The sequence below is a fragment of the Bos indicus genome, chromosome 19 (genome assembly GCF_029378745.1).
Source record: "Bos indicus isolate NIAB-ARS_2022 breed Sahiwal x Tharparkar chromosome 19, NIAB-ARS_B.indTharparkar_mat_pri_1.0, whole genome shotgun sequence".
Classification (NCBI taxonomy): domain Eukaryota; kingdom Metazoa; phylum Chordata; class Mammalia; order Artiodactyla; family Bovidae; genus Bos; species Bos indicus.
In genome coordinates this window covers 58,282,390-58,306,437 of record NC_091778.1, presented here as the reverse complement: position 1 = coordinate 58,306,437, position 24,048 = coordinate 58,282,390, and the positions used below count along the sequence as shown (strand labels likewise).

At 55.8% G+C, this 24,048-nt stretch overlaps 1 protein-coding gene across 3 annotated transcripts; it reads left to right on the top strand.

Annotated features, from left to right (window-relative positions):
- Window positions 1-8,524: 8,524 nt before the first annotated feature.
- On the top strand, window positions 8,525-23,332 carry GPRC5C (G protein-coupled receptor class C group 5 member C). Of its 3 annotated transcripts, none has more exons than XM_070774146.1 (4): window positions 8,525-8,823; window positions 16,552-17,637; window positions 20,507-20,601; window positions 22,725-23,332. In XM_070774146.1, exons 2-4 carry the CDS (start codon window positions 16,584-16,586, stop codon window positions 22,902-22,904), a joined length of 1,329 nt encoding a protein of 442 aa, XP_070630247.1. In that variant the 5' UTR covers window positions 8,525-8,823; window positions 16,552-16,583; the 3' UTR covers window positions 22,905-23,332. The 3 variants fall into 3 exon arrangements, with proteins under 3 accessions (XP_070630247.1, XP_070630246.1, XP_019836834.2); XM_070774145.1 differs by lacking the exon at window positions 8,525-8,823 and adding an exon at window positions 9,630-9,769; XM_019981275.2 differs by lacking the exon at window positions 8,525-8,823 and adding an exon at window positions 10,023-10,156.
- Window positions 23,333-24,048: the final 716 nt, after the last annotated feature.

The window sequence follows — 24,048 nt, the reverse complement described above, 5'->3', positions numbered from 1 at the left end:
TACCAGGACCTCCTGTTTTAAGATAATTCATGCAAGTGATTCTACCTTGTCTGGCCAGCATGGGTGGTCTTGGTCAGTGGTTCCTCTAACACTTATGCTCATCTTCCAATGACCCTCATCCCCTGAAAGCAGGGAACCTGCCCCCCTGGCTGTGGCAACACAGAAGCCTCCACGGACCCTCTGTGCTGTTTGCGTTTGGCCTCTATTCCACTTTCCTCCCCTCATAGCTGACTTGAACAATTCTTGACTTTTTTTTTAAATTCTTGACTTAACCTTGGTTCTCAAAGGCAGTGTGCATCATTAATCATATTTGGGGGTGGGGAGCAGAGATTTTTAAAAACAGGCACTTAGTCTTCTCTTTGGTTAGAGACCAAAATTCCAGAGTTCAGAATGGGGCCCAGAAATCTGCTTTTTAAACAAACACAACAAACTCTGAAGCTGTGCGCTTAAGTTTGGGAAAGCCTAAAGACCTTTGCCTCCATTTTCATGAGCTGTTTTCTCCTTACACAGACGGGCAGTGGAGGGAGATGAGCCTGGGACAGGAAGGTCCCAAATCACCGGACACTCCGGCCAGGGGTGCTCAAATCTGTGGTTTCCTGTAATCTCTACAGCAATCAGCAGGCGAGTAGGGGCCGGAATTGTGACCTCATTTTACATACAAGCAAGTTCTTGCTCTTTGGACAAGTCTGATGGTAAAAATCTCCCTGCAATCCGGGAGACTCGGGTTCAATCTCTGGGTCAGGAAGATCTGGAGAAGGGAATGACAACCCACTCCAGTATTTTTGCCTGGAGAATCCCATGGCCAGAGGAACCTGGTGGGGTACAGTCCACAGGGTCACAAACAGTCAGACATAACTGAATGATCAACACACACACACTCACATATACTGCTCCTTGCAGCTCTAAAACTCTATGATCCCACCGCAGAAGTCGGAGCGCCAGGTTTAAGCTTTATGTCCATCACTTGTGACCTTAGGGAGGCTCTCTTCCCAGCCTGGCCTCCAGTTCCCACATGGAGGCTGGGCATTGTCTCAGCAGGCTTCTCCGAGGGCTCTCCCAGAACAGGTTAATCACGGGGGCTTAACTTTGTTGTAAATTGGTTTTGATTATGACTCTAATTTCTGTCACCCAAGCTCACTCGTCATACTTGATTGTTTTACGCTGCATAGGCAAGTCTTCCAGGGTCAATTTAAGAAAGAAGGAAGGAAGGGAAGGAGGGAGGAGGAAGGGGGCGGGAGGGAAGGAAGGAGGCTTTCAGAGACCCACCACTGGATTTAAATGAGTCACTGCATCAGAATGCAGTGATGGGTTAATGTCGAGGGGTGGGTATGTGGACGAGCTGTAAAAACTAACAGACAATGACCACGGGTAGTGCGGTGCGAGTGACAGCGAGAATGAAGGCCGTCGCCTCAGAGGACTAAAGTATAGATTGTTTACGCCAGACCCCACTTTAGCAAAACCACAACTGCTATTAAGACCCTCAAATGCGCCATCAGTGGTTCTGAACTTGGCATCCTGACCGAACTCTGCCTTATCATCAGAGGGGAAGCGAAGAGCACACAGACCAAAGGGGCTGAAATTTCAGCCGCTGCCAGGCGTCCCGGAACCCCATCACCGTCCCAGAATAGCGCAGCGAGGTTCCCAGAAGCCTCGGTGCACCATGGCTGGGCTTCCGGCGAGGCAGCTGGAGTCAAGCCTCAAGCAGCGCCAGGAACAGCTGGGACCAAGCTCCACCCAGATGCCAACTGGCGGGCCCTGCCCCAGCAGAGGCGCCGGCTCTGGTGAGTGCGGGCACGGCTGGCTGTCCCCTGGCACCCTGGTTCTCCACCCCCATCCCGTCCCCTCTGGGTCCTGGCTGACTTTAAGACTCAAGGGGCCCTCAAATCCCAGGCAAGGGGGTGCAGGCTGAGGCTGGGTCTTTGCAATGCTGGTAGGTGATCCAGGCTGGTGGCTGGGGAGGCTGGTGAACAAGGGCCCTGAAGGCGGGACAGGCGCAGCGCACGCAGAGAGGACGTGCCCACAGTGGGCTGGCAGCCTCATGAGAACAGGACCGAAGAAGGGAGAAGGGGTGGAGAGAGAAACACAGCGCCCTCCTGCAGGTCGGGCACTTGCCTAGGGCAGCGCCGTTACAGGGCTGGCTTCTCAAGGTGACAGTTTTGTTGGGAGATGGGAGGATGGCTAAGAAGGGAGGCTGCAGGCTAGAGAGCAGGTTGGCTCTGTTTCCAGCATCCTTCTCTCGTGATGGCCTGTGCAGGCGCTTCGCTTCGTCTGTTTATTCCCTCGCAAATACTGACCAAGGCCCTACGAGGGGCAAGGGACACAAGGATGCTTGGGCGCACATCTTTCAGGAGAAGAGCTTACATCCTGGTAGAGGAAGGAAGACATACAAGTCAATGAACGTTCAGAGCTCAGAAAACAAGCTACAGAGAGACACGACGAAATGCTTTGGGGCACAGAACAGTGAAGAGCCAGTTCAGTGGAGTTAAAACCAGTGGCTTCTACTCCAGGGCTAGTCACTTAGCCTGTATGAACCTCAGTTTTAAATCTATAATATGGAGATAACGTCTACCTTTTGAACTCCTAGTGTTGTTAAGATCAAATATATACAAAAGATTCTTGGGAAATTGTACAGGTGGAAGATCCCTTGGAGGAGGAGATGGCAACCCATTCCAGTACTGCCTGGGAAATCCCAAGGACAGAGGAGCGGGGTGGGCTACAGTCCATGGGATCCCAAAAGGGTTAGACACAACTTAGCGACTAAACAACAACACGAAGTAAACTATTATGGGTGTTGGGTTATTAGACCAGCTAGTGCTTCTCTGGACATGACTGAGCGACTTCACTTTCACTTTTCACTCTCACGCACCGGAGAAGGAAATGGCAGTCTCACAGAGCTGGACACGACTGAAGCAACTTAGCAGCAGCAGCAGTGTTTCTCTGAGTATCTTGGCCTGCGATTCTGGGAGCCAGAGGGAACCAGGGATCTGAGTGTGGGGCTCAGGACAGCAGCAAGTCCAAGCCTAGACTGGAGTCTGCCCCTTCCCCCGAGAGAAGGCCCCCAGCAACCCGCAGGTCTTGGCCAATCATTCCACCCAATCAGTGTATGTACAGAGCCTTATTCAGGGCTGCAGGGCAGCTAGGCATGAAATCTGTTCCCCACTGAGCCTATCACAGAATGAGGAAAGCCAGGTATCTATATATAAAACAATTAACTGTGCAAAGCAGGGCAAGATCGTTCAATTCATGCTAGAGAGGAAGCTTTGGGAGAGGGTGGGGTCGCCGGCCAAAGCTTCTGGGAGAAGCAGGGGGCTTTAAAGGGGGATTGGTTCAGAGAGGCCAGGCGCCAGTGTACTGGACTGAGAGTGGGGGACAGCGTGAGTGAAGCCACAGGAAGGTCTGTCCCGTGGCCAGACTCAGAGCTGACCTCAGGCTGGGGTCGCCACTTCCTGTGGGGAACAGGAGGGATGGGACGTTGCAAGGGCCTTGAATGCCTCTGAGCAAAGGAATTTGGTCTTAGTTTAGGGGCAGTGGGAGCCAATGAAGTCTTTTCAGGTGGCCCCAGTGGTAAAGAACCCACCTGCCAATGCAGGAGACATAAGAGACATAGGTTCGATCCTTGGGTCTCCCCTCGAGGAGGGCATGACAACCCACTCCAGTATTCTTGCCTCGAGAATCCCAAGGACAGAGGAGCCTGGTGGGCTACAGTCCACAGGGTTGCAAAAGTCGGACATGACTGAAGCGACTTAGCACGCATGCACGGGAGTCAAGGAGGGTCTTAGGAGCCAAGAACGCCAGGGAGATGTCAGTGACTGTTCCACAGCAGATGGGGGTTTGCAGGTGACTGGAGGTGTCAGGGAGTGGAAGGCAGGCTGCAAGCGGGGTGATCAGGTTGGGTGCGTGTAATCCCAATGGGAGGGTTGCTCCCACCCTGAAATATTCTCACAACAGTGACGGGATGGGGGTGTGGAATGGGGGACAATGGGAGACTCTTTCTGGGAGCAAGGAGAGGTCAAATACAATATCTGTTTACCAGCCAGCTGCGGGGCACCAGTCGCCAAGCACAAGATTCCAGGCACCTACCTGTCAGGGAGCCCGGGGCCCCACACTCAGCTCAGTGGGGGACTAGGGGACGTTGGAGAAGCAGCTTCTGCAAGAGTTTGACTTAAGCACTGTTGTGCTGTGCTGTGCTTAGGTGCTCAGTCATGTCCAGTTCTTTTCGACCCCATGGACTGCAGCCCACCAGGCTCCTCTGTCCATGGGGATTCTCCAGGCAAGAATACTGGAAAGGATTGCCATGCCCTTCTCCAGGGGATCTTCCCAAGCCAGGGATCTAACCCAGGTCTCCCGCGTTGCAGGCGGATTCTTTACCATCCGAGCCACCAGGAAACCCTAAACCCTGTTAGGCCTCTTTGTTTTTTTGGTCGAAATGCAAGGCTTGTGGGATCTTAATTCCCCGACTAAGGTTGAATCCAGACCCTCAGCAGTGGAAGCACAGAGTCCTAACCAATGGACTGCTGAGGAATTTCCACCGCTAGGCTTCTTTAACCGGTAGGGCTGAGATTGAAAGAGGATGGACCACGAATGGAGAGGCCAACCACTGAGCACCTGTGAGTGCCTGGCTTGTGCGAGGAACATTCTAGACGTGGCTTTATCTGGATGTGACAGTAAGATGGGGGGGGGGGTGGCAGTATCATGCCCCCTTTACAGTAAAGCGGGGCTCAGAGAGGCGAAGTGACTTGTCCACGTCATATAATTGGCAGGTGGCAAAGCTGTACCCCACCCTGGGCCCTGTCGGTAGCTTAGACTCATATGGTTCGAAAAGGAACTATTCCAGTGAATAAAGGTAGTCTCAGTCGGCCAGTGGCCAGCAGGAATTTGTGAACCATACTGAGAGGGAGGGATTACAGACACCATCCAGACAACCCATTCATCCAAGATCTCTTGGAACAGCCAGTGGGTAGTATCCTTATGGGCTGTGGTTGTTCAGTTGCCCAGTCGTGTCCGACTCTTTGTGACCCCATGGACTGCAGCACACCTGGCCTCCCTGTCCCTCACCATCTCCTGGAGTTTGCCCAACTTCATGGTCATTGCACTGGTGATGCCATCCAGCCATCTCATCCTCTGATGCCCTCTGCTCCTTCTGCCCTCAAACTTTCCCAGCATCAGGGACTTTTCCAATGAGCTATCTCTTTGCATCAGATGACCAAAATACTAGATACATGGGACCACTTCTCAGAGTGTTATCTCTTGGTGAAGGCGGGTGTCCATAAAGGCTTACATACCTGAAAGTGAATTCATTAGTCACTCAGTTGTCTTGGACTCTTTTTTAAAATTTATTTATTTTCTGTCAGACTCCTTGGACTCCATGGATTGTAGCCCACCAGGCTCCTCTGTCCATGGAATTCTCCAGACAAGAATCCTGAAGTGGGTTGCCATTTCCTCCTCCAGGGGCTCTTCCCAACCCAGGGATCAAACCCAGGCCTCCTGCCTTGCAGGCAGATTCTTTACCACTGAGCCACCAGGGAAGCTGCTATGGGTTGTTAAATTGGGTAAAGGGTATTTGGGGGCGCTGATGGGCCTGTGGTCGGGGTCTCTGAGGCCATGGCACCTCCCTTAGCGGAACGTCTCTTCTGCTCACTGGCTGCGTCCAGCAGTGCCCACGTGGTCTGGCTCCCAGGGCTGGGGTGGAGCTCTCAGGATTTCCACTCCTGAGTTCTGTCCAAGACAGGCCCTCAGGCCCTGGGGAACTAAAGCCAAGGGCATCAGGGACCCAGCAGCCTCAGAAGCCCCAGGACGTCTGCCTCCGGGGCCTTGCTTTGTTCTGAATGCAGATCCCGTTCAAGATGAGATGGGGTAGGAAGAACCGGAACAAACCGTTCTCAGAAAACCGCCCCGAGGCTCCACCACGATGGCAGGACTGGCTGAGGGCGGGGTTCAGCCGCTGGGTGTCCGGCTGGTTTCCAGACTACCATCAGTGGGTGGTCAGGCACCATCTACCCCAACCTGACCCCTCCCTGTGCCCACAGAGAGCGAAGTAGATTTGCTTCATGGGAGAGGTCTCTGGAGGGTGAAGGGGTTCCCCAAATTCGGAAGCAGTTGAGACGAATCTAAAATTCACCTGTGTCTCCCTGAAGTCACTTGTCTCCCAATCTCCCTACTACTCCCCCCACCCCACCCACCCCTTTCCCAGACTCCCTAGACTGGCTTTTTAAAAAAATTTATTTTTTGGCCACCCCTCACAGCATGCAGAATCTTATTCCCCCAATCAGGATCAAACCTGCTCTGCCTGCAACAGAAACACATGGATTCTTAATCACCCGAAGCCCCAGTAGTATATATATTATTTATATAAGACCCCGATGCTGGGAAAGATTGAAGGCAGGAGAAGGGGATGACAGAGGATGAGATGGTTGGATGGCATCACCGACTCGATGGACATGAGTTTGAGCAAGCTCCGGGAGTTGGTGAAGGACAGGGAAGCCTGGCGTGCAGCAGTCCATGGGGTCACAAAGAGTAGGACATGACTGAGGGACTGAACTATTTATGTATATATACATATATATGGTACGGTATTTTTGGGGGGGGCTCCAAAATCACTGCAGATGGTGACTGCAGCCATGAAATTTAAAGATGCTTACTCCTTGGAAGAAAAGTTATGACCAACCTAGACAGCATATTCAAAAGCAGAGACATTACTTTGCCAACAAAGGTCCATCTAGTCAAGGCTATGGTTTTTCCAGTGGTCATGTATGGATGTGAGAGTTGGACTGTGAAGAAGGCTGAGCGCCGAAGAATTGATGCTTTTGAACTGTGGTGTTGGAGAAGACTCTTGAGAGTCCCTTGGACTGCAAGGAGATCCAACCAGTCCATTCTGAAGGAGCTCAGCCCTGGGATTTCTTTGGAAGGAATGATGCTAAAGCTGAAACTCCAGTACTTTGTCCACCTCATGCGAAGAGTTGACTCATTGGAAAAGACTCTGATGCTGGGAGGGATTGGGAGCAGGAAGAGAAGGGGACAACAGAGGATGAAATGGCTGGATGGCATCACTGACTCAATGGACGTGAGTCTCAGTGAGCTCCGGGAGTTGGTGATGGATAGGGAGGCCTGGAGTGCTGCGATTCATGGGGTCGCAAAGAGTTGGACACGACTGAGTGACTGAACCGAATGGAACCGAAGTATGGTATGCTGCTGCTAAGTCACTTCAGTTGTGTCCAACTCTGTGCGACCCCAGAGACGGCAGCCCATTGGGCTCCCCTGTCCCTGGGATTCTCCAGGCAAGAACACTGGAGTGGGTTGCCATTTCCTTCTCCAGCGCATGAAAGTGAAAAGTAAAAGTGAAGTTGCTCAGACGTGTCCAACTCCTAACGACCCCATGGACTGCAGCCTACCAGGCTCCTCCGTCCATGGGATTTTCCAGGCAAGAGTACTGGAGTGGGGTGCCATTGCCTTGTGAAGTATGGTATATATTGGTATTAATATAATGGTATACGGTATATAATATATATATATATACACACACATATTTGACTGCATCATGTGACATGTGGTATCTTTGTTCCTCCACCAGGGTTGAAATCTGTGCCCCCTGAATATTAAGAGCCAAATCTTAACTACTCAACTGCCAGAGGAGTCCTGAACTGGCTTTATTGTTCAGCTGTTAAGTCCTGTTGAACTCTTTGTGACCCCATGGACTATAGCCAGACTCCTTGGTGCATGGGATTTTCTAGGCAAGAATACTGGAGTGGGTTCCATTTCCTTCTCTGAACTGGCTTTAAACAAATGCTAATGAAGGACCCCTCCCAGCAAAGGGGTTTCAGCATTGGTTGCCTAGTTAATGAAAACTAGCCAGAGCAAAAGGAGGAGGGGACCACGGAGGATGAGACCGTTAGATAGCATCACCAACTCAATAGACAGGAATCTAAGCAAAGTCCAGGAGATAGTGAAGGACCGACAAACCTGGTGGGCTACAGCCCATCGGGTCACAGAGTCCAACTGAACAACAACGAAGTCAGAGGCCAGAGTGACTGGTCGGCTTCAGGGAGCTCTGACTTTCAGTTCCCCCTTTCAGGGTGGTCCCCACTGTCTGGCCCTTACAAGCGGCTGCACACCCTCACTGTTGGGGGTCTCTGAAAGGTGGCATGGAAGAGGGAGTTGGGGGAAGGAGACTCAAGTCACAACTCTGCAACCCAAACCCCTCTTCCTCTTCATACTGGAAAGAACTGAAACAATTCAGTGTTTACCCCATTCCCCAGGCCGGCCAGGCGCAGAAAGAGAATGAGTTCTAGAAAACCAGGGCCCCAGCCCAGGCGGCAGGGCAAACCTGGGCTTTATCACTCCGGCAGCGCTGGGTGTTTCAGGGAGTTTGACTTCTGGTTGTCATAGATTGAGGCAGGAAAACAAACAGCCCGAGAGGTACCTCCCTTCTCCCTGCGCCCTCCCCTATCTTGCTACCCCCTGGCCCGCGACCAGCCGCCTCCCCTTCCCTCCCCGCCCCCCTTCCCGGGCGCTCCGGGCAGAATCCACACGCCCAGCCGCCCGCCCTGCCACCGGCTGGCTCCGACCGCGCTCTGCTGGCGATCCCCCAAGCAACTCGGCGTCAGGAGAACTAGCACCCCGGAGACCCGGCGCTCAGCCCTGCCTCCGCGTCCCCTGGGCCCCTGCCAGGCCCAACAACCACTCCTTTCTCGGTGCGCCGTGGCCCCTCTGGGCCTCCCGCGCTTGCCAACTGGGCCCCGCTGCGGCAGCCCACCTCCCGCGCCGCCCGCAGCCCCAGCGGGAAGGTGGCCGAGAAATCTCTTGTTTACTGGGCCGTGGCGATCCCAGGTTGGATTCACTTCCCCATTTCTACAGTTCCTTTCTGCCGATCCCTGACGCCCGAGGGGAAAGGGTGGCCACCAGCTGATCGGTAGATTGGGAGTCGGGTGGGGTACGGGGAGGGGAGGCGCTCGAACTTTCGGAAAAGTCCCCGGGCGGAGGGAGGGGCAGGACTCCGCGGTCAGGCTGGCGTGTCCCGGAGCGCAGAGGCCGCGGGGGCCGGGTGAAACACTGTACCTCGGGGAACTGAGCCGTGAAGACTAATGGGGACAGGTCGGGACAGGAAACCGGGACGCGGGGAGGGGAGTGCGCGCTAAGGTGGACCGTGTCCGGGACGATCCCAGGACACCCAGGCGCGGGGCAGTCGGACCCAGCGATACTTCTGCCCGCGGTCCCCAGTGGTTCTGGGCCCTGCCCACCGCGCTTAGGGGCGCGCGGGGTGGAGCTCCCACGTACAGTAGGTGACCCAGGTGCGGGGGAAGGATCGCGCGTGCAAGACACTCGGTGTGTGTTGTGTCCACGTGGGCAAGCTCGGATAGGGCAGGGGGCGCAGAAGGCGTGACAAAGATATCGACTTTGCGTCTGAGGGTGCCCCTCGCTCTAGTCCGGAGCAGCGAACTGCCCCGCGCGCGTCTCGCGGGAGAGCCAGGACGAAGGTGACAAAGGCTAGGTGTCCGCCCCAGAGAGACGCACCAAGGTGGCCCCCGCGCGTTGCTCGTGTGTGCGCGCGCTGGGACTCGCAGAGACCGAGAGCCCTCCGGCGAACTGTGTAGGGTAGCTCCCCAAGCTGCTTTCCGAAGGAGCGAAAGCCGAGTCCTCCAAGTGTGTGCGCGTGAGTGTGCGCGCGCCCGCGTGCGGGGGCGTGGCAGTAAACAGCAACAACCCACCCTCCAGCCGGGCCAGAAACTCTGATCTCCCTCCGCAGCCGGAAAGGGCGTCCAGTCGGAGCCGGGAGGTGAGTTCGGGATGGGCTGGGGGGAGGGCCGGCCGGGCTTTGTTACCTTGTGAGCGGATTGCCTGCACCTGGAGCCCCGCGGGCGCCCGATAAGCGCCTGAATGGAGGTGATGTCACGGCGATGCAGGCGTCGGCCCACCCTCGCCAAGAGAAAGGAGTCGAGCGCCCGGAGAGGCCAGCGCGACAGCGAGCTCAGGAGCGCAGCCAGCGCCTGGTCCCGCTGAGAGGCAGGCCCTGCGCCCCGATCCCCCGCCGGGGCCCCGCCACCTCAGGCCAGGGTTGGGCCTGGCCCCGCGCCCTGCGCCGAGTCCCTCCCAGCCGCGCTCGCGCCCCGCCTGGAGTTGGCCCCAAACGCCGCGCCGGAGCTGGGCCGGCGGCGCGTCCCAGGTAAGGGGTTCAGCCCGCTCGCTCCGCCCTCCCGCCGGCCGCTGGGAAGAGTAGGGTCGGGTCGGGCTGGCGGGGAGTGGGCGAGGGTAGAGGCCCGGCGTTGGGAGAACCGGGGGACGGAGGGCGCTTTCCGACTCCGCTCGATCGCAGAAACTTTCCAAACCGAGTCGGCTGGGGACTGGGGGGTGCGAGAAGCCCGGCGCCGCGGCTCCGAGTTGGCGGCGAGGGCGAAATGCACCATCGGGGTCTCGCAGGACCGCCCCCTCCGCCCTCGCAGCTTCGCTGCGCGGGTCCGCGGGCAACAGTGACCTGCGGGCCGGCGTCCTCTCCGCTGCCCGCGACCGTGGATCGGGCGGGCAGGTTTCTGGGGCCGGAGGGAACGGGAGAGAGGCTGCAGCCTGCTCTTTCTGCTCCGCCATCCCGGGGAGCGTGGGTGTAGACCCCGGGGCCGGGGAAGACGGGGAGGGGAGCGCTCGGAGTCTTCCTGCGCCAAGTTCGGAATTTCGGTCCGTCGTTAAACTCGCGGCTTTTGGCATCGTGGCTTCTAGAACCTTTCCCTTGGCCCGCCCCTCCCCCACCCAGGGGCTTTCCTGCGCCCTTCCCCGCCGCGGAGGTGGAGTTGCGGCGCTCCTGCCGGGATCCACAGTTTTAAACCCCGCCAAACGCGATCATTTGAAAACTCCACGCTGTCGATCCTAAAACTCTGGGACCGGACTGTGTTGAATTTGGGTTTTGTGCTCCTGGAAGGTCCCTCCCGGAGCTTTTTTGTGTGGCTGGGGGAGGGCGTGCCGCTGGGGGTGGGGCGCATTCCGGAGTGGCTTTCTAGAGCGGACCCTTGGGTTGAGGACTCACGTGTTTCTGAACGCTCAGGCAGTTGGGGGCCAGATGCTCACCCTCGGGTGTGGGGGTGTAGGCTGGGATTCCCGGAAGCCCTCTAAACTCCCCCTCTTCACCCCCCGCAGCAACTTGGGCGCAGAGGTAGCTCCGTACAGGCCTCTCTGACTCCTCCTATTGGTTGGTTTAAAACAGATCCCCCCAGAGCAGAGGACGGAGATGGCAGGACCTAACCCGGGGCGGGGAGGCGGTGGGAGGCTGTCAGCGGGTCCACCCGTCTCTCTCCATGGGCTGCCGAGTGGTGGCAGAGCAGGAGGAGGGAGGCTGCTCAGTGGCAGTCTGCGAGGAACCTCTACCTGGCCATGGTACCCTTGACGGTAACCACTGACCGTGGGTCTGTATCTTCCTCTGCCCCCTTGAGCTGGGGGAGACAGACCAGGCCGGCAAGGTCGTGAGAGGCTCCAGTGCCTCTTTTCAGGATGTTTCTCAGGCTTGCGTGTGGCTGGCTGCCTCATCCTTGCGCAGTGAAGCCCACTCGGGGCTGGCTGGGCCTCGGATCCCACCACTCTGCGGAGGGAACGAGGGAGGAGAGGGTTCTGGAACCGGATTGGGCCGACTCAATGGGGGCAGAGATGGGGGCAGATTGACTGAGCCTGGGGAAAGGCCGATTTCAGAGGTGATTAAAAATATTTGTATAACTGATTCCAGGGAGGTGAAGCAGAAGGGCTCCTTTGTCCTGAAAATAATCTGCAGTGTGATTATGGGCTGCAGCCATGGTCTGGGGGACACTCATAGGGTGGAAGGAGGTCCCCCTCCTTGGTCCTAGAGAACCTTCGAGCAGAAGCAGTCACTCCAAAGGAAGAGGCAGGGCTGGGATGGAGGAGAAATGAGCACCCAGTCTGTTTAGTGAGCGATTTTCCAGTGCCTCCTGTGTTCAGTGCAAGACTAGATGTTTCGGCGGATGCGGAGATAAACACATCTTGCTCACCTGGTAGACCTTAAAGCCAGGTAAAGGAGACACTGCACACACACGATTCTAACCATCGAGGCTCAGAAGACAGCCTGGAAATGCAGGCTCTAGCGACCCGCAGGGTGGAGAGTCTGGAGACCAAGCTGGTTCGTTTCCTCCAAGTCCTTTCCCCCTCGCCACCATCTTCAAAAATGGCATCCCTTGACTGGCTCAATCTGCATTCCTGGATGTGAAAGGACCTTGGGCCGAGCTCTTGAAGTCTCCCACTGGCCTCCAGGGGTCGCTGTCCTAGGTAGTGGACAAGAACCAGGCCCACCTGGCCCAGTATTCCCACTTGAGCTGCTGTGTGCCTCTCTCCCCACTCTCCCACATCGAGGTTCCCATGTTGGTGGGTCCAACAGGCTTAAAGCATAAGATTGGAACCAACAACAAAGTGAGAAGGACTCTGGGGTGAGGGCTGTGAGCGGCTCTGGCCCTGGCCCAAGTTCCTTTGAGGTGCTGGATTCTGGTGGGGTACCAGCAGGTATGGCTCTAAGAGCAAGACAGACCAAGAAGGATTTACGTCGGAGTCCCAGGACTAAATGGGAGCTGGCTTGGTTTTTGGTAATGAAATGGCCGTTAGGAGATTTGAACTTACAGCATGGGCTTAGTATCCTTTCCCCCTAATCCAACCAGGCTTTAGATTTTTTTTTTAATCTTTATTTATATGGCTGTGTCCGGTCTTAGTATCATGAGGCATCTTCCGTTGCGGTGCACAACTCTCCACTTATGGCTCATGGGCTCAGTAGTGGTGACGCCCGAGCACCCGAGGGCAGGCTTAGTTGCTCTGTGGCATGTGGGATCTTAGTTCCCTGACCAGGGATCAGACTTGCACCCTGCATTGCAAGGCGAAGTCTCAACCACTGGCCCACTAGTGAAGTCCCCAGACCTTAGATTTTATGTGGGTAAGAACCTCCATCAGGCCTTACCTTTGGCCTCCGTCTTTAACCAGGGATGAACGTGTCCTCAGCAAATGGATTGCCGATGCTTTTTTTGCCAGACTCAGATCTTAAAGCACAACCCTGGTAATGCCCTCACTGTGCAAAAAAACAGCCTTCAGTGGCCCCCACTGCCTTTAGCGTCATGCCCCAAACCCCTTCCCCGGAGCGTCTCTAATCTGTCGCCAGCCAGCTGCAACCTCCCTTTACAAACTCGGTTCATACGCACATATTGGTGAATTTGGTTAGAAGCTGAATAAAGTGCTGTTGAGAGGTCTTCTGCACCCTGGATCCTCCTCTGTGTTCCTGTATCACTTTTCTCTCTCCAGAGGTCGATACTTCTGTGTGGCTCTTTACCTGATTCTTCCTTGGGTGGTTTTCTTATGGACCTATCTTTTCTCTCTTTTCGATTTGAAATAACATTATCGGCAGCGATTGTGTTTGTTCATCTTTGTATTTTCCACTGCGTCTCAGAGAACTACTGTGCTTGGTCCCCGCGAGACGCACAGTGAATCACTGATTTAGAATAATTGTTGTAAACTGCAGCCTGGAGGAGGGAGGTGGGATGAGCAGTTCTCGAAGATGCACAGATTGCTGGAGGCAACGTCTGAGTGACCATTCTCAGGGTTCACTGCCACAGCTTCACCCCAAGTTCTAGCTGCTTGGCTGTGAAGCAGACGCACCCAAGATGGGCTTGAGTGCTTAGAATCCCTTAGCATGTCATCCATAAATTATCTCCTGGAACGGTTCAATACACCTTATCCATTAGCCCACTCCAATACCTTTTTTCTCTTCTTAGTCATTGTAAATAAAGTACAGTGTGTGCCTTATTGATTTACGATTACGCAAAGTCCCCTACAAAGCTTATTTAAGTCATGATGTAGGGAAAACAAGCTTTTGTGTTGAAGTTGAGCGAAACTAGCTGCGTTATGGTACCATTTATTTAGGAAAACAATACAGTAAATTCACATAAGATTGTTAATTTATTAAAAGCTAATGATCAGGGTTTGGGGAAAAGCAGACTTTAATTGACAAATGAGGTGGTAGCCAGGAACGCTGAGAGACCTAAAATATTTTCAAGGGGCATGTAGGAGATCTTAAAGGACTTTGAAAGTTGATGGTCTTTTTATTATGTTAGTCTCAATTTGTGAGTTTTATTTTCCCTGACTTAGTAGCAGTGTCCTTCCTCTTATCAATTATGGAGAGTCAGTTTTCTTTGCCTGTTAGACATTAATTAGCCAGGAATAGTGGAAACATTAAAGGGTTTTGTTGTCGTTTAGTCAATAAGTCATGTCTGACTCCTTTTCGACCCCATGGACTGTAACCTGCTAGGCTCCTCTGTCCGTGGGTTTTCCCAGGCAAGAATACTGGAGGAGGTTGCCATTTCCTTTTCCAAAGGCTTGTGGTGTGTTAGTTGCTCAGGCATGTCCAATTCTTTGCAACCTTGTGGACTGTAGCCTGCCAGGCTCCTCTGTCCGTGGGTTTTCCCAGGCAAGAACACTGGAGCAGGTTGCCATTTCCTTTTCCAAAGGCTTGTGGTGTGTTAGTTGCTCAGTTATGTCCAATTCTTTGCAACCTTGTGGACTGTAACCTGCCAGGCTCCTCCGTCCATGAAATTCTCCAGGCAAGAATACTGGAGTGGGTTGTCATTCCCTTCTCCAGGGGATCTTCAAGACCCAGGGTTTGAACCCAGGTCTCCTGCATTGCAGGCAGATTCTATACAGTCTGAGCCACCAGGAAAACTCCAAAGGAAGGGTTCAGCTCAGTTCAGTCTCTCAGTAGTGTCTGACTCTTTGCGACCCCATGGACTGCAGGCCTCCCAGTCCATCACCAACTCCCGGAGTTTATGCAGACTCATGTCCATTGAGTCGGTGATGCCATCCAACCATCTCATCCTCTGTCGTCCCCTTCTCCTCCTGCCCCCAATCCAAAGGGTTGCTGCTGCTGCTAAGTCGATCAGTTGTGTCCGACTCTGTGCAACCCCAGAGATGGCAGCCCACCAGGCTCCGCCGTCCCTGGGATTCTCTAGGCAAGAACACTGGAGTGGGTTGCCATTTCCTTCTCCAGTGCCTGAAAGTGAAAAGTGAAAGTGAAGTCGCTCAGTCATGCCCGACTCTTAGCGACCCCATGGACTGCAGCCCACCAGGCTCCTCCATCCATGGGATTTTCCAGGCAAGAGTACTGGAGTGGGGTGCCATTGCCTTCTCCATCCAAAGGGTTAGTGGTACACAAATCCACCCTCCACCTTCAAAGCAGAAGAAAGATAGGGAGGAGGATCATGCCATTCCCCTCCCAGCCACTAGTAGTCACTATAGCCCAGGAAAGCTTGTTCAGGTTGCTGTCCTAGAAAGTGCCTGGGTCCAAGAGGTAAGAGAGGAAGAGGCAGGTTTACCAACCATTTACTTGACCACAGTGCAAATAAAAGACCGCCTTCTTGCCTTCTAGCTACAGGGTCTTGACGTCTTCCATTACAGATGAATTCCTTTGGGTTTTGCTTTGCCCTTGCCTTGTTCTTGCTTTTAAAATGCTAATGCCTCATAGGAGGATTTTTGCGTTAAGTCATTAACTCCCTAGCTGGGAAATATGTTAAATTTTATCCTTGACTCTTTAACAACTTGAGCTTCCAAGGAACTTGGATTCCGAAGAGAAGTGTTGAAGAGAAGAGTTGGGACTAAGAGTGGGAAAATGAAGGGCAGAAAGGGTCAGTGGTAGGAAGACATCAGGGAAAAATGTTGATACATACAACTTTTCGGTCATCTCTTCACTGTCTGGTAGCAGTTTGTACCTGTTCCTGGTGCTTCTTAAATACTCACTGAATGGATGAATGCATGGCTGATTCTCTGTGGACTTGGGCATCACAGGGACAGACTGGAGGGTCAAGCGGCTGGCCATCTGAACTCTGGGAGTCCCGGGGCAGAGAGGAGCTGAGCGCTTGGTGAACTTGCTTGTAAACCTCACCCCCATCCTAGCTGCAAGAGCTCAGGGAATATTTGGGTCCAGGTTACGATTGGTGGAGGGAGGTGAAAATTTAGCACAGTTTCCTCCTCTTCCATGCCTGGGAAGAGGAATGACAACTGGGCTTCATCTCGTTTGTCTCTCTGGTTAGTTGGCAAGAGTCCCGGGAGTTCTGTGTTAAGAAGGATTCTGGGAACTTCTTGGCAGTCCAGTGGCTAAGATTCTGTGCTCCCCATGCAGGGAGCCCAGGCTTGATCCCTGGTGTGGGAACTAGATCCCACACGCTACAATTAAGAGCTCACATGCCACAAAGAAGATCCAAGACCCCCACGTGCCCCAACTAGTGCAGTCAAATGAATACATACATGAATAAATAAGAATAAAATAAAGTAGGATTCTGGGAACTTGCGTGGTAGTCCAGGGGTGAAGACTCCACACTTCCACTGCAGGGGGCATGTGTTCAATCCTTAGCCAGGGAGCTAAGATTTCACATGGCACTCGGCGCGGCCATAAAAGAGAGAGGGAAAAAGGATTCAGTAGCTCAGAGGGCTAGAGCCAAGATGAATGCGCCCTGGTCCAGGACTGGGGGGGAGCAGCACCCTGTGTGTCGGGGTCTGGCCCGAGGGACTGATTTAGCCTTTTCTCCCCTCCTTCTCTAGGGACCCAGCTGGAGCCTGGCCTGGCATCCAGGATGGCCATCCACAGAACCGTGCTGATGTGTCTGGGACTGCCTCTCTTCCTGCTCCCAGGGGCCCGGGCCCAGGAGCAGGCCCCGCCTGGCTGCAGCCCGGACCTCAACCCCCTCTATTACAACCTGTGTGACCGCTCTGAGGCTTGGGGCATCATCTTGGAAGCCGTGGCGGGGGCAGGCGTCGTCACCACCTTCGTCCTCACCATCATCCTGGTGGCCAGCCTCCCCTTCGTGCAGGACACCAAGAAGCGGAGCCTGCTGGGGACCCAGGTGTTCTTCCTTCTGGGGACCCTGGGCCTCTTCTGCCTCGTCTTCGCCTGCGTGGTGAAGCCCAGCTTCTCCACCTGTGCCTCCCGGCGCTTCCTCTTCGGGGTCCTGTTCGCCATCTGCTTCTCCTGCCTGGTGGCCCACGTCTTGGCCCTCCACTTCCTGGTCCGGAAGAACCACGGGCCCCGGGGTTGGGTGATCTTCCTCGTGGCCCTGCTGCTGAGCCTCGTGGAGGTGATCATCAACACGGAGTGGCTGATCATCACACTGGTGCGGGGAGCCGGCACAGAGGGCGACGCTCTGGGCAACGGCAGTGCGGGCTGGGTGGCCGTCTCCCCCTGCGCCATCGCCAACGCGGACTTCGTCATGGCGCTCATCTACGTGATGCTGCTGCTGCTCTGCGCCTTCTCGGGGGCCTGGTCGGCCCTGTGCGGCCGCTTCAAGCGCTGGCGGAAGCACGGGGTCTTCATATTGCTCACCACGACCGCCTCCATCGCCGTCTGGGTGGTGTGGATTGTCATGTACACCTACGGCAACCGGCAGTACAACAGCCCCACGTGGGACGACCCCACGCTGGCCATCGCCCTCGCCACCAATGCCTGGGCCTTTGTCCTCTTCTACGTCATCCCAGAGGTCTCCCAGGTGACCAGGTCCAGCCCGGAGCAGAGCTACCAGGGGGATCTGTACCCCACCCGAGGCGTGGGCTACGAGACCATTCTGAAAGAGCAAAAGGGCCAGAGCATGTTTGTGGAAAACAAGGCGTTTTCCATGGACGAGCCAGCCTCAGGTGGGTCACGGGACACCCTCCTCGGGTCCCCTCTTGGTGGTGGCTTAGTTGCTTAGTCGTATTCGACTCTTGTGACCTTATGTACTGTAGCCCGCCAGGCTCCTCTGTCCGTGGGATTTCCCAGGCAAGAATATGGGAGTGGGTTGCCATTTCCTTCTCCAGGAAGGTCCCCTTTATTTAAAAAAAAAATTTTTTTTGAAACTTTTTATTTTATATTGCGGGATATTCGATTAAGTGTTGTGATATTAATAGTTTCAGGGGAACAGCAAAGGGACTCAACCATGCCTATACATGAATCTTAATTTTTTTTAAATTGTTTTAATTATTAATATTTGGCCACGCCAGGTGGCTTGTGGGATCTTAGTTCCCCAACCAGGGATTGAACCCCAGGCCACGGTAGTGAAAGCACCAAGTCCTAACCACTGGGCTGCCAGGAAATCCCTGCAAGGTCTTCTTTTATTCCGGGTGACTTATTGCAGGACTGGGGACTAGTCTCCTGAGCAGAATGGGAGGTGCCTGAGAATATCGAGAGTTCTCTGCCATCAAGTTCCTAAACTCCATTTTTAAAAAAGATTTTTTTCTCTATACTCATGCAATTCATTAGTGTATTTTCATTGTAAAATCTGACACATTAGGGATAAAATTACCCTCCACTGTCTCCCTAATTCTACCCTGTTCCTTCCTCTTCTGTCCATAGAACTGATCCCTGTGGACTGGTATTTTCCCACCAGGTGCCTCAGTTTCCTCATTTGTAAAATGGGGATAATAGTGCCTCCTGTTTCATAGGATTCAGTTAATGCATCTTTTTTTTTTTTTTTTTGAGCCATGCTTCATGGCATGGGAGATCTTAGTTCCCCAACCAGGCATCGAACCCATGCCCTGTGCAGTGAAAACACAAAGTTCTAACCACTGGAACTCCAGGGAATTCCCCAATTACTGCATCTGCCTGGCCCTTGGAAAATAATCCAGAAATGTTAGCTATCTGCTCTGTATTAGCTCTATCAACTCTGTATTACTATTATTTTTCTGTCATTATTATCCCTCCAGAGCTTGTTCTTCTATTACATACATATCCATAGTCTTAACTTCCTTTAAAAGCTTTTCCAGTTAAAAATTTTCCCTTTCTCATGAAAATGTGTGTGCCACATGCTGACCTAAGCAGCACCCACTATTCAACATCCAGCTTGTCTCCAAGCTCCTGCCCTGGCTCTTTGTTAATGGGATGGGGTTCTCCTCCGGAACCAGCACTCGGGGTGCCAGGCAGGAACAAAGCCTCGAGTTTTGGAATTAAGGGCACCCCGGAGGTGGAAGTGGCAGGAAGTGGGGGAGAGAAGCCCCCTCAGCCTGTGGCCAGGCCCCCCTCGGGAGCTCCTGGGAGGCAGGAGCGGGTGGCCATTCTCTGAGAGACTTGTCCGGACACGCTCCCAGCTCCCTAAGGAAGGAGCCTTCTGCAGTTCCTCGTCAGGACCACTAGCGTTTACAGAGCACGAACCGAGTGCCAGGGCCTGAGCCTCCCGGACTTGCCCTACAGCCTGCATCTCGAATGCTCTCTTAGCCGGCTGGCTGCAGCCCCTTCATCCGCCGTGACCCGGAAAGCCTGGACTCTGACCCCGGCCTGTGCTTTTGGGGGCTTAAGACTTGACCTGCCTGATTGTGGAGCACAGACCAGCTCTGGGGCTTCTGCCAGGGGTCAGAGGCCAGGGAGGTTGCAGAGTCAGAGCTCTCGGCCTTTTCTCTGTAAGCTGAGGTCCCCGTGATCCCAGCTTTGGGGAAAGGCTCAATCCTCACGCTGCCAAGCGCTGATCTTTGACCTGCCCCCCGGGGTGGCCCTGGCACATGCACAGCCTGGGGCCACTCGGGGAACAGGGCAGGGGGCGGTGGGTGAGCCTCACAGACAAGTGTTGGGAGGAGCCTCGGCCGCCCCCACCTCGGCTTCCACCCGCTGCCTGTTTGTCAGGCCCAGGCGTTCTCAGCCTTTGTCCTCAAGGCAAACACTTCCGGGGCTGTGAGAGGTTTTTTTCCTTTTATTTTTTTCTAAATGGAAAAATCAATTGAGTGAGCCCGGCACTTAGGAGGCCCTATAGAATTGTGGTCCCTCCGAGCCTTGGGGCCATCAGCCGGCCGGAGACCAGCATCTGCTGCCCCGGCCCCCAGGGCTCAGCCCGCTCCCCGGACCCCAGGAATGGTCAGCAGTTCTCCACAGCTGCAGCGCCCAGCAGGGCAGGACAGGTCCGGAAATCGACAGCCCCAAAGACACAGGGGAGTGTTTCTGAAGCTGAAAATAGTTCTGGAAACTTGCCAAGGGGCCACAGGGTTGGATGTGCCTTCAGTGCCCTGGGGGGGTTGAGGGGGACAGGTAGTGATTCTGGGTCCTGGGCGGTCAGCACCCACTCTGCCCCATGGAGACTCTCGGGCGGTGGGCTCCCTGCTGTATTTACCCCGGCGCCTGGCAACTGGCCCGCAGCAGGAGAGGCCAGAGCTGGAGGCTGGCCATCTTGGAAGGCCGCCGAAGGTCCATGTGCCCGTCTTGGCCTCTGGCCCCGGAGGGCGGACGGGGATGTGAAGGTTGCTGACGGAGCGTTTTTTGGTAGGAAGGGGTCTTGCGCTGCAGGAAAACCCGAGGGGAAGGCAAACATGCTTTCCATGCCTCCAAACAAAGGGATGCTGGGCTCCAGTGGGTGGGGGGGGCCCAACACCTACGGCCTCACCCCCAGGGCTGCCCCAGCCCCCCTGTCCCTCTCCCTGCTCCCTGGGGAGCCTCCCTTGAGAGCAGGAAAGGGAGCTGAGAGCCCAGCTGGAGAGCCTCCCTTGAGGGCAGGAAAGGATGCTGAGAGCCCAGCCCTGGAACAGCACCTATGTCTCCTTGCAGCTAAGAGACCGGTGTCACCATACAGCGGGTACAACGGGCAGCTGCTGACCAGTATGTACCAGCCCACCGAGATGACCCTGATGCACAAAGCCCCGGTGAGTGGGGTCCCCAGGTCCCCGTGACCCTACTGGAGCCGGGGGCCCAGTGCCCGCAGGGTGGGTGGAGGCGGTAGGGAGAAGGCTGACTCTGCGTCCAGTGGGTCAGCCTTGGGGAACCCAGGACCCACAGTGCCGTTTTCCTGGGAGTGACAATCCCTGCGGCAGGGCAGGCCCTGCCTGCCCGTGTCATCAGGATATCACACAACCCCCTGAGGCCAGATGCTCAGAACGGTCTCTCTCTCTGCTGGTGGGAGCCGCCAGCTGTCCCCCACACAGGGACAAGGGGGCCACAGCCAGGTATGTGCGTTCCTGGTGGACAGAGGCGCACAGGGCGGGTCTGGGTAGATCCTGACTCCGCAACCACAGCTGTCCCAGGAGGGGCCCCAGCTCCCCTCCCCCTGCCAGCAGGCAGCCACTCTGAGCTTCACACCTCCCCTGGGTTCTGGAAACCAGATGCTCCCTTAGCCAAGGGAGGGGGGTGGGAACAGGAAGCCGGAGGGTTAGAGTCTTACTCAGTCCAGTTGTGTTCCTCCTCCCGGCCGCCTGGCAGGCAGTCACTGTGCGGAGAGGTCAGTGACCCCACCTTGGCAGGAGGCTGGGAACAGGAAGCAGGGAGGTCAGTGGGGTGGCGTTCTCATCCTCTCCCCGCCTGGAGCCCCGGGGGCTGGGTGAAGCCAGTGCGCCCCACACTTCCAGTCCTGGGCTCTCCCCGGGCCTGAACCTGTGGCCTGCGAGAGCGGGGGGCCGTGGCCAGGAGCTGGGAGGGCAGAGGAATCTCAGAAGGGTGGGAGCAGGGTTTGCCAGCCCCCAGCCGCCTAGGGTCCCCTGCCTGGCCACCCCACTGTACCCGTGTGCATTGAGTACCGCTCCTTCAGGAAGGCTCCGGATGAACAGATATTTTATCTAGAAGTGGCTCCAAAACCGTGGTCCCTCGACCCCCACCACTCCCATCACCTGTGTGTGTGCTCAGTTGGGTCCCACTCTTTGCAACCCAATGAACTGTAACCCACCAGGCTCCTTTGTACGTCACCTGGAACACTAAAAATACAAGGGCCGGTGGTGTGATGGAGCCAAGGATTAGCATCGCTTCGATGACGTCACCTTGATTACGTGGAGTTATCCAAGTCACAGTGGGAGTGACCGTGGAAATCTGCTGGCGTCACAGATCAGGGTCATTGAATAGTCACCAGCTCGCCTCGGGGTGCGGCTCCCTAGGTGTGGTTGTGGCTCAGCAGTCCAGGTGATTGTGACGCACAGCCAGGCTTGAGAACCGAGAACCGAGGGTGTTAATGTTCCAGGAGCTACAAGGGGCGGGGGAGGGCAGATAGTAAAGGGGGTGGGAGGACCCCCCCCACCCCATCCCCACCCCCCCGCCCCCAGGTTTGAGTATGTGGAAAAGCTTCCGCCCCCCGAGCTACAGGGCTTTGGTCGAGGCTCTGCCTGGGGATGAGGCTGGTGGGGCTCACATTCCCTGCAGGGTGGGCCCTGGGACCAATGCCTCAGCCTCGCCTACCCAGGAACAATCACTGCGGCTCTGACCAGGATCCAGGCAACGAATTTGGATTTTTAAGTCTCCAAAACTTAAAACTTGCCAGCCCCAAACCATCCGGGTTTTCAGTCTCTAAATGAGACTGCTAAACGTCCCAGAAGACTGCGCTGGGCCCTGCACACCAGCTGCGATGCTGTGGGGATGTGGCCTCATTGGTGGGGCTCGGGAAAGACCCCCAGAGAAAGGGAGCCTGGGAGCAGAGCCCGTCGGGTCATAGGAGCTCAGCCTGGCCCACCCTCTGGGCCCCACGGTCTAGGGAGTGGGATGGGTCTTGAGAGGAGGAACCTCCCTCTGAGCGAAGCCCCCAGACCATTGGAGGCCACCGGAGCCTCATTTCCACGCCCAGAGGCATGGGGCGGCCCTCTGCAGGGTGAGATAAGGGGCTAGAGGTCAGAGGGCAGCCCCTTCGGCTCCAGACTTAGAGTCACCATCCCAGGCCCAGCTCGGCGTGGGGGCGGGCGGTGATGGGGAGGGGCGGGGGAGCTGGCAGGCACGGGCCCGCAGGAAGCGGACTGTTTGCACATCCGCCCCGGCGGAACCCGGCTGTGAGACCGCCTGTTCTTCCTTCCAGTCCGATGGAGCGTACGACGTCATCCTCCCGCGGGCCACCGCCAACAGCCAGGTGACGGGCAGTGCCAATTCCACCCTGCGGGCCGAGGACATCTACGCGGCCCAGGGCCGCCAGGAGGCCACGCTGCCCAAGGAAGGCAAGAACTCTCAGGTGTTTAGAAACCCCTACGTGTGGGACTGAGCCGGCCCCCGGAAGAGGTGGGCAGATTGGAGGACCTGGCCCCTGGAGAGGGTCTTCTCCCGCCGGGAGCCTGCGCTCTCCGCAGCCCCTTCCCTCCTCGCTGGCCCAGGGCGGGGGCGTGGGCCTCAGCCGGGAGACCCTCCCCGTCTGCCAGTGTTCGGATGGGCGTCCCGGTGCCCCTGCCCGCTCCTCAGTGTTTGCGGAGTCCAGGAGCCAGCTCTAGCTTCCTGCCAGGGTCACCTCCGGTGGCCATGCTCCAGCCAAATAGTGTTGTTCTTCTTGGGGTGGCGGCCGGCCAGCACCTACGTTCTCTGGAGTCTTGAGAGAGATTCCTGCAACCTCGGGAGACGTCGCAGGCGCTTCTGTCCTGGGCCTTGTTCCTCTGTGAGGAGCACGGGTACCTAATAAACACGTTTCTGCTTTATTAACCCTTCCTCTGGGAATGTCATGTCTGATCTGAGCTCTCGGTCGCGGGTGATCCGCCCCTCTGCTCTGGCCTGTGTGTGTCTCCTCTTTCTCCTCCTCCCTCTGAGTCCAGGTCCCGGGAAAGCCACTGCTGAGCTCTCCTTCTGTGTGGCGAAGGAGCCGACGCTTCCCTTCAGGGAATGGGTCTTCAGCTGAGCCTGGGTCCGTGTCCTGTGTGACCAGGATGGCTCTCCGGGCCCGGCTCCCGTCTCGGGTCTCATCCGACATCTGGGCTTGTCTGAAATCAGGCCTCTTTCCTCCGGGACCCCATCTACTGGATGGGGGGCAGGGAAGGCCAGCCCAGCAGCAGGCGGTTCTGTGCAGTGTACGTGTAGGGGAAGGCTTCAGCCCCTTTGTGGAGAGTGGTGAGGACCTGTCAGGAGATACGGTGGAGGACCACTGCTCCATCTCAGATCACTCGGCGTGTGTGCTGGGGAGTGACTCAGAGAGGACCAGCCCTTGTTTACTGAGGTGGAGGGGGCGGGCCAGGTTCTGGTTGGTTTCACTCCTGGGCGGGAACTTAAATTGCCATTTGCTCAGTCCTTTATAGTAAAGCCTGTCCACAGCAGCACGTTTTAATCCTTGGAGCTGACCCTGAGAGATGGGTAGGACGGTACTTTCCCTTTTCCAGAGTCAAATCCCAGAGCCAGACCATTTTAGGGTTAGACAGGGTCTTGGG